General features: G+C 45.0%; 1 protein-coding gene across 1 annotated transcript in view; it reads right to left on the reverse strand.

Annotated features, from left to right (window-relative positions):
• LOC139364778 (collagen alpha-1(XI) chain-like) overlaps positions 1–10,000 on the reverse strand; it is a 78,193-nt gene that overhangs the window by 39,665 nt on the left and 28,528 nt on the right. The window contains exons 6-17 of the mRNA XM_071101837.1: positions 8,037–8,429; positions 6,967–7,086; positions 6,549–6,668; positions 6,342–6,395; positions 6,089–6,130; positions 4,675–4,737; positions 2,972–3,046; positions 2,186–2,269; positions 2,017–2,073; positions 1,727–1,780; positions 282–335; positions 1–15 (exon numbers count right to left, since the gene is read on the reverse strand). The exon at positions 1–15 is cut by the window's left edge and continues 39 nt beyond it. Coding sequence (XP_070957938.1) covers positions 1–15; positions 282–335; positions 1,727–1,780; positions 2,017–2,073; positions 2,186–2,269; positions 2,972–3,046; positions 4,675–4,737; positions 6,089–6,130; positions 6,342–6,395; positions 6,549–6,668; positions 6,967–7,086; positions 8,037–8,429 — 1,131 coding nt within the window. The remainder of the gene's footprint in view (positions 16–281; positions 336–1,726; positions 1,781–2,016; positions 2,074–2,185; positions 2,270–2,971; positions 3,047–4,674; positions 4,738–6,088; positions 6,131–6,341; positions 6,396–6,548; positions 6,669–6,966; positions 7,087–8,036; positions 8,430–10,000) is intronic.

The following is a 10,000-nucleotide window of genomic DNA, read 5'->3' on the forward strand; positions in this document are numbered from 1 at the left end:
CGTTCCGGCCCGGCCCTAGGAGAGGACACACATACAGAGTAACACAGCCATCTGCCAGGGACACAGCACACTCTAACACTCATAACCTACACACTACCACTGACACTACTGTCAATGAATGGACAGGCCAGGCGAGAGAGAAAAGACGTGTTGTAGTAACAGTTGGTTGTATCTGATCAAGGAGTACAACAACAGTTCAGAACATCTGTATAGCGTTACAGTCCACAGTTGGGTATCTGGAGCATGACGACAATGTCACACAGCTCACTAAGAAGTCTCACCCTCTTTCCTAACTTCCCGTTGAGTCCTGCAGGACCTGGGGTACCATGGGGACCCTGAGAAAGAATAGACAGAGAGAGAGGGGGGAGGAGGAGGAGAGAGAGAATAGACATAGCGAGGGGAGGAGGAGGATGAGAGAGAAAATAGACATAGCGAGGGGAGGAGGAGGATGAGAGAGAGAGAGAATAGACAGAGGGGGAAGGAGGGGGAGGAGAAAGAGAATAGACAGAGAGGGGGAGAGGAGGAGGAGAGAGAATAGACAGAGAGAGGGGAGGAGGAGGAGAGAGAGAGAATAGACAGAGAGAGGGGGAGGAGGAGGAGAGAGAGAGAATAGACAGAGAAAGGGGGAGGAGGAGGAGAGAGAGAGAACAGACAGAGAGGGTGGAGGAGGAGGAGGAGAAGAGAATAGAAATAGCGAGGGTAGGAGGAGGATGAGAGAGAGAGAATAGACAGAGAGGGGGAAGGAGGAGGAGGAGAGAGAGAATAGACATAGCGAGGGGCGGAGGAGGATGAGAGAAAGAATAGACAGAGAGGGGGAGGAGGGGGAGAGAGAGAATAGACAGAGAGAGGGAGGGAGAGAGAGAATAGACAAAGAGAGGGGGAGGAGAGTGAGGGAGAGAATAGAGGAGGAGGAGAAGAGAGAATAGACAGAGAGGGGGAAAGAGGAGGAGGAGGAGGAGAGAGGAGGAGGAGAGAGAATAGACAAAGAGGGAAGGAGGAGGAGGAGGAGAGAGAGAATAGATAGAGAGGGGAGGAGGAGGATGAGAGAGAGAAAGGACAGAGAGGGGGAAGGAGGAGGAGGAGGAGGAGGAGGAGGAGAGAATAGACAGAGAGAGGGAAGGAGGAGGAGGAGGAGAAAGAGAATAGACAGAGAGAGTGAAGGAGGAGGAGGAGGAGAAAGAGAATAGATAGAGAGAGGGAGGAGGAGGATGAGAGAGAGAGAGAATAGACAGAGAGGGGGAAGCAGAAGGAGGAGGAGAGAGAGAATAGACAGAGATAGGGAGGGAGAGAGAGAATATACAAAGAAAGGGGGGGAGGAGAGAGAGAGAGAGAATGAGGAGAGAGAAAGATAGACAGAGAGAGGGGGAGAGAAAGAGGAGAGAGATGAAGAGGGAGGGGGGAGGACAGAGAGAGAGACAGAGAGAGGGGGAGGAGGAGGAGAGAGAAAGATAGACAGAGAGAGGGGGAGGAGGAGGAGAGAGAAAGATAGACAGAGAGGGGGGAGGAGGAGAAGGGGAGAGAATAGACAGAGAGAGGGGGAGGAGGAGAGAGAAAGATAGACAGAGAGAGGGGGAGAGAAGGAGGAGAGAGATGAAGAAGGAGGGGGGAGGACAGAGAGAGGGACAGAGAGAGGGACAGAGAGAGAGTGAGACCAGCAGGATACATCAAAATCTAAATGGACCTTGACTGCTCTGTGGTAGCAAGTCAAAATTGAATATCCTCTTACCCTGGGGCCATGATCTCCAGCGTCACCTTTAAGTCCAGAGGGACCAGTAAGACCCTAAACACCGAGATGAAAGACAGTCAAACCAAACAAGGACATATAAAGAAAATCCTGTTAAGTCACATTAGTGATGATCAGACTGCTGAGTGTTTGTATGTGCATTGAGACAAAATGGTCTGTGGTCAATGTGGTTGTGGTGGACTGTAGATACGGGAGTATCTGCCAGGTGTAGATAGAGAATAAGGTAGAATTTAAGATTGTGGCCTTTGGTTTGAACTAGGTGGGTATCCTACCAGTGGGCCGGATCGCCCTGTAAGACCCAGTGGACCTGGGGGTCCCTTCAACGACATCTGGAATAAACAAGGGTAAGAAGGACATGGTTAGATAAGTTAAGGCTAATTTCTAATGTAAAAGCAGTAATGATGTTCCAAGTTATAGTTGTAGTGGACAGGTGGACGTTACCTTGGTCTGCTGCAGGATGGCCTGAGCCTGGGCCTCCTGGGCCGACACCACAGGCCCCTTCTGAGAATCACCACCATGTCGGAACTACACGAGGAAGGGGTAGAGTGATCAACCTAAATACACGCAGTATAAGTCTATGGGAATACACAATGTAGACACGATCAGCATTCAATCTCATAGCTCCACCTAGTGGCTCAGAGCTGTCACTGCCCTCCCTCAGGACAGCTTCACATATGGGGAATCCCCAAAAACCACCCCCCACACCCCTACCAACTCCCTCGGAGGGCTCTCCCTGGGCACACTCTTGACCTGAATGATGCAACTCATGTTTCACTTTTAAATAATAAAACAGCATGAAATTCAAATGAACAAATCCCTCCTGTCGTTTTACAAGATATAAACCTCAATAAGAGTTAAATATTTAATTTGGAGGTATTTGTGTCAAGTCTCAAAATCAGACAAAAAAAAAATGCATGTGGCATATAATCAGGCACATCTCTTTCGTATGAAATTGCACATGCCACAAAAATATTTCAGTGCTTGTCAGGATAGTAAAGTCTGCAGCCCTGCTATCTGAGGGTCTAATTAGCCCCTACACCTTCGATAATTTTCTCTCCCTCAGCTATTGGACACTTGTGCAAATGGGGGAGGCGCGCGTGAATGCTCAAATTGTGGGCAGAGGGGAAGGGAGTGTTTTGGGATTCAGCCACAGTCAATGGGAACTGAAAATGAGAGTGTGTTCAGCTGAAGGAAGTTTAAATAATGAGAGTTTTATCTAATTCTTACTGGTAACATCAGCATTGTTCCTGGAGGACCAGGTATCCCATCAACCCCAGCTAAACCAGGACGTCCTGGAGGACCCTGAGAGAGACAAAGGGAGAGAGAATGGGAGGGAGGAGGATACTAGTCATGACTGTATGAGGGTTTATACAGTGAACAACACAAGTATGTACAATACAGGCCTGTAAACACAAGTATGTACAATACAGGCCTGTAAACACAAGTATGTCCAGTACAGGCCTGTAAACACAAGTATGTCCAGTACAGGCCTGTAAAGTCAAGTATGTACATTATAGGCCTGTAAACACAAGTATGTGAATTTTAGGGCTGTAAACACAAGTATGTACAATACAGGGCTGTAAACACAAGTATGTACAATACAGGGCTGTAAACACAAGTATGTACAGTGGGAGTGTTCCAATGTGGACATAAGGCATGAGAAGGATCCCTAAAATCCAACTCTGTTAAAACAACCTCTGCTTCAGTTCCAGAGGGCATGTCACTCACTCTTTGTTTCATATCAATTCGCTTGTCTCTAGAGAGGAGGGGAAACAGTTGAAGATTTTCCGCTTGATGCCCCTATCAGAAGCCTAATGTACCCATAAGCACCTCATAAAGAATTAGAGCTAATCCCAAACTGACAATCACCTAGTCTCTCTGCAGCAGAGACAAAGGCTCAATAGGAACCTTTATTGCAGTATCTGTCACACTGAGAATACTGTTGTATACTGTAAGGCATAACAAACAATGAAGATGAAATATTGTAAATAGGCAGGATTGTGGAACACTGTTTATACATTTGTTTCTGATCTGCTTTGAAAGAAGAAAGCATTTGTTTGATGATCTGATTTGATGTGTTTGATTTGAGGTGAAACCTAGAAGACCTCCACGTTTTTCAACTACAACAACATCATTAAAAATCCTTTAGATCACTAGAGACGACTGAGCATCTGTTGGTTTGTGTCTGTGGGAGCGAGGCGGTTTTCAGGGAGGGAACACAAACACACAAAGGCATGCACATACACACACACAGTCCAACAGAGAGAATTAGGTCAAACCCACACATGAGTCATCACCAGTCCTTTAGTCCCTTAAGCCCAGGAAGGTTACGGTCAAGACCACAGTGAGGTCACAGCATCCCTGACCTGTTATGTAGGCTGTGGTCCATCTTTGGTTACGGTCAAACCCAGAGGACAGACCCTGTGGACCCTGACTATGGTCATACTGTCCCAGAGGACAGTCCCTGTGGACCCTGACTGTGGTCATACTGTCCCAGAGGACAGTCCCTGTGGACCCTAACTGTGGTCATACTGTCCCAGAGGACAGTCCCTATGGACCCTGACTGTGGTCATACTGTCCGAGAGGACAGCCCCTGTGGATCCTGACTGTGGTCATACTGTCCCAGAGGACAGTCCCTGTGGACCCTGACTGTGGTCACACTGTCCCAGAGGACAGTCCCTGTGGACCCTGACTGTGGTCACACTGTCCCAGAGGACAGTCCCTGTGGACCCTGACTGTGGTCACACTGTCCCAGATGACATTCCCTGTGGACCCTAACTGTGGTCATACTGTCCCAGAGGACAGTCCCTGTGGACCCTGACTGTGGTCATACTGTCCCAGAGGACAGTCCCTGTGGACCCTAACTGTGGTCATACTGTCCCAGAGGACAGTCCACTATGGGTCAATACTCCACGGGTGAGGATACTCACCAAATCACCTGGGTCTCCACTGGGTCCTCGGGGGCCCATTGGTCCTGGTCCACCTGGAATACCCTGGAGAATAAACACACAGTCAATCAGCACTGGTCCATAGTATCAATATGGGCAATACAATGGAGTAATAGCTATCAATGTGGTTTCAATGTAGTTTCAATGTAATATCAATGTAGTATCAATGTAGTATCAATATAGTATTAATGTAGTTTCAATGTAGTATGCATGTAGTTTCAATGTAGTTTCAATGTAGTTTCAATATAATATCAATGTAGTATCAATGTAATATCAATGTAGTATCAATGTAGTATCAATGTAGTTTAAATGTAGTATCAATGTAGTATCAATGTAGTATCAATGTAGTTTCAATGTAGTTTAAATGTAGTATGAATGTAATATCAATGTACTATCAATGTAGTTTCAATGTAGTATCAGTGTAATATCAATGTAGGATCAATGTAGTAACACTGTGGGCAATACAATGGAGTAATAGTTATGAATGTAGTATCAATGTAGTATCAATGTAGGATCAATTTAGTTTCAATGTATTTTCAATGTAGTATCAATGCAGCATTAATGTAGTTTCAATGTAGTTTCAATGTAGTATCAATGTAGTTTCAATGTAGTATCAATGTAGTATCAATGTAGTATCAATGTAGTATCAATGTAGTTTCAATGTAGTATCAATGTAGTTTCAATGTAGTATCAATGTAGTATCAATGTAGTATCAATGTAGTATCAATGTAGTTTCAATGTAGTATCAATGTAGTTTCAATGTAGTATCAATGTAGTTTCAATGTAGTTTCAATGTAGTATCAATGTAGTTTCAATGTAGTTTCAATGTAGTATCAATGTAGTTTCAATGTAGTATCAATGTAGTTTCAATGTAGTATCAATGTAGTTTCAATGTAGTTTCAATGTAGTTTCAATGTAGTATCAATGTAGTTTCAATGTAGTATCAATGTAGTATCAATGTAGTTTCAATGTAGTTTCAATGTAATATCAATGTAGTTTCAATGTAGTTTCAATGTAATATCAATGTAGTATCAATGTAGTTTCATTGTAATATCAATGTAGTATCAATGTAGTTTCAATGTAGTTTAAATGTAATATCAATGTAGAATCAATGTAGTAACAATGTGGGCAATACAATGGAGTAATAGTTCTGAATGTAGTATCAATGTAGTATCAATGTAGGATCAATGTAGTTTCAATGTAGTTTCAATGTAGCTTCAATGTAGTATCAATGTAGTATCAATGTAGGATCAATGTAGTTTCAATGTAGTTTCAATGTAGCTTCAATGTAGTATCAATGTAGTTTCAATGTAGTATCAATGTAGTTTCAATGTAGTTTCAATGTAGTATCAATGTAATATGATGTAGTGGTAATGACTTGGAGCAGGGGTTTTACCTCCTGTCCTGGGGGGCCGACTGCTCCCTCCACCAGTGTACCCTGCACAACATCACAGAGATATGCCAATGACATATAAACACATTGAGTACATACCAGAGATATTTCAACATAAATACTCCATATAGTCTTTATAGAGTCATAAAGATTACATGAACAAAACACTGACTTGAAAGAAAAATCCTAAAATAAAATCTTAAGGGCCTAAAATGGATTTCCATGAGCAATATTATGTCTGAATACTCAAGCTCACCGGTTCAACGATGGCAGGCTCTCCCTTCTCTCCTTTCAGTGCTCTGCCACTGGCCTGAGGCACAGACAGACACAGACGGACAGACACATGAACAGACGTGTGAGGTGATTGATGACCTACTGTGTGTACAGCAGTTGTAGGTCATGTACAGCAGTCTCAGCAGTCTCTGAGTGAATACAGTTGAACTGAATGATTGATGAGTCCTACCTCTCCATCCCAGGTATCATCCCCCTCTCTCTCTGCAAAGCCATATCCGTCCTCGTACGTCTCATACTCTTCATACTCCTGGTTCTCTGTCTCGTTACTTATGTCCTCGTACGCTACAGCCTACGAGTCCACACAACATGCCAGTAAATCACATGATGCCATTGACCACATGCCATTGATCACATGCCATTGACCACATGCCATTGACCACATGACATTGACCACATGACATTGACCACATGACATTGACCACATGACATTGACCACATGCCATTGACCACATGACATTGACCACATGATTTTGACCACATGACATTGACCACATGAAAAACTGAGCTGCTACAGAACATGACGGTGGTGCTAAAACTGAGCTTCACCGTATGAACATACAGTACATCAAAATCTCAATTCAACTGACCTCGTACTCGCTGATATTGGGACCCACTGTTACCATGGAGACGGCGAGATCATCGTACAGGTCGCCGTAGAAGTTGTCGTCAAACTCCTCCATCTGGGGCTTTTTGTCCAGCCTCTCCTCCTGCACAAGGCCAGAGCGTTTAAGGTCAGAACCATGGTAACAGAAACCACGGAGACACTGGGAAACATTATGGTCTGTCTGTCTGTCTGTCTGTCTGCCCAGTCCACTGAGTTTGCCCAGGGCTTCCATTTTACACAGCCTATCACAGCATACAGTTTGCTAAGCTAGTTAGCAGCACAGGTGTTGGTTATGGGAATAGGCAGGTCATACATGTAGCAAGCCTCAGTGTGTGTTATTAATCATTCTATGGTGATGGAATATTTCACAACCAGGTAGTGATGGCAGCATAACATGGACTGTGACAGCCATTACAGCCAGAGTAAGAAAATAAGCTAATTCAGCAAATTAGCAAAAGTAGCAAACGATAAGCTTTAGCGAGTTCAATCATGGAGACTTTTTTGTTTACCAACATATTTGCTGACAAAACAACTTTTGAAAGACTGAATGCAACACAGGAGGCATACCGTTTTGGATACATGTATAGCTTAGGTCAAGGAGACATCACAGAAAAACTACAACACACAACACCTCATACATACCACTTACTCAGATATGTATGTTCAACTACAGGTACTACTAAAGACAGAACTAGTGTTATCCACACAACTAGATTCCTATTAATGTCTTGCAACCCATAAACAACTACTGCGACAATTGAGTCACAGTTGTCTATGTGTTATAACACAGTGTAGAACACAGTCTAAATTCTAGATTGTCTGCATATTCTACTTAATCTAGATCTAGAGGGATGCAGGGATTCTCCGTGTTCCATTGTGAGTCCTGGAAGAGGAGGAGGTGATTAGGGTAGTGCTGGTTAGGTTAGAGGTCATAGTGAGGAGAGGAGCAGGTTGACAGAGGGTGTAGATGAGGCATTCTGGGAGAGTGGGTCAGTGCTCTGTTAGGGATGGGATGGAGGGGGAGGGGAGCTGCATTGTAACTTTTCAGTCTACCTCCTCAGTGACCTTTGACTCAGGCAGTGCACTGGGCACCACGGAGGGGTCCTCAATGTCAGAGTCAGGCCTGTGTGTGGGCCTCTCTGGGATCATGGTGGTCTGGTCAGGGGCTTCAGATGGGGTGACAGCTTCAGGAGTGAACAGTTCCATCGTAGATGGCTTTTCATTGGGATAGTAGGTTTCTTGAGATTGTTTTTCAGGCAAAACAGTGGACACCTGGATGAAACCCTCCTCCTCTGGGCCCGCCTCTCCTTCTTTTCTCTTCTTGCCCCTCCCCTTCTTGTCACGCTTCTTTTTGTCCTTTTTGCCTTTCCTGTCTTTTTTGGAGCGTTTCATTGGCTCCTCTGACTCGTTGCTTTGTATCATGGGATCAGGTTTAAGTTGAGAGGTCTTTTATGAAAGGGGGGGGGGCATGGGAGGAGGTGGGGCAGGAACAAGAGAAACAACAACATGGTGAAATACCTGAAACATAACATGCCAAGAGAAGAGAGACACTATGCACACATCCAGTAGGACCAGGCATAGATCAAGACCCCCCCCCCCCCCCCCCCCCCGGTCACATACATACGGCGCGCACACATGACGTGTGCGCACACACACACATGACGTGTGCGCACACACACACACACACACACACACACACACACACACACACACACCACACACAGAGTAGTCTTGAATGAGACTACTGTTTATTTATCATTGTTTACCACTGGCCTGTCAACAGAGAGGACATACTTTCTCATGAGGTCAGGGGTCAGTGTGTTTATGACCCTGTTGGGCTGTTAAAATATGTAAACATAAATGTCATTCATGTCCTTTTTTAACTCATATCCATATCTGTCACTATTACTGAAGACCTTTGTACGAGAACGTTGTTGAAGATCTGCTCTGGTAAATACGTTGATGAGGAGATTGTGATGGTTTGTAAACAGGGTCAGTGTGAGGAGGATATAAAGTGTGTAGAGTGAGTGATGCTGACAAGGTCTTGGACACAGAGCAGGTTTCTCAGCTGTAGATCTAGAATAGCCAACACGCTCTACGTCTGATTGACACTGATGGACAGTCCCAGGAGCAGCGCCAGGAATTGGACACACCCAGACCCAGACACACAGCCAGGCGTAGGAGGCTACACACAGAACACTGTTCTCACAGACCCTGACAGCATCTCCCTGCGGGCCGCATGAATCAATATTTCTTACTTTTCCTCTCTCCCTCTCTCCAAAACACTTTTCTCAAACATAAAGACACACACATACATCATAATGTAACTCATCTCTCCCAAGTGTATCCCATTGCCCAAGCAGGCCCGGTGAAGAGGGGAAGAGCCAAAGTGGTGATATCCTGTGATATTTACGGGCTCCTGGCTGTGTGTGTTCAATCTGAAGCAGCTCAACACTGCCATGGTAGAGTTTCACCACTCTGCTGCTGGCTCACTATCAAAGACAGAGGGAGGAGCTCCTTCTGATGCTGGCTGACTGATGTCTCATTCTGCTCTGGCCTGGCCACCCTGTGTTTGAGTGGTGTGTTCCGGGCCCTTAGGCCGAGAAGACTGGGTAGTGATAAATCATGTGATACAGTAAATGGCCAAGGCTGGGATTGGCTGGGCTACAGAGGGCAGGGCAGGTCTCTGGCAGACCTTATTGATATGCATGCTGCTTGTTCATCGTTTAATCTGTTGGCTGAGAAACAAGGGGCTGAGGAAGCAGCTGTAGCAGCCAGCACTATGCTGTGTAGTCAGGACCTGCACAAAACCTCAACATGAAACTGTATCTCTGAAATGTTGAGCCCTGACTGAGCCAGCATAGAGAGAACTCAAACTGGAAATATCGCTATGTGAGTTCAACTCTAAAGCAGTCCAGACAAATACACTCTCTATTCCATAATCAAATGATGATTAAGGACCATCTGGGTTTTATTGAAGGTGCAGTTATTGCAGTTTTACTGAGGTTGTAAGGTTG

This window comes from Oncorhynchus clarkii, chromosome 13 (genome assembly GCF_045791955.1).
Source record: "Oncorhynchus clarkii lewisi isolate Uvic-CL-2024 chromosome 13, UVic_Ocla_1.0, whole genome shotgun sequence".
NCBI classification, from domain to species: domain Eukaryota; kingdom Metazoa; phylum Chordata; class Actinopteri; order Salmoniformes; family Salmonidae; genus Oncorhynchus; species Oncorhynchus clarkii.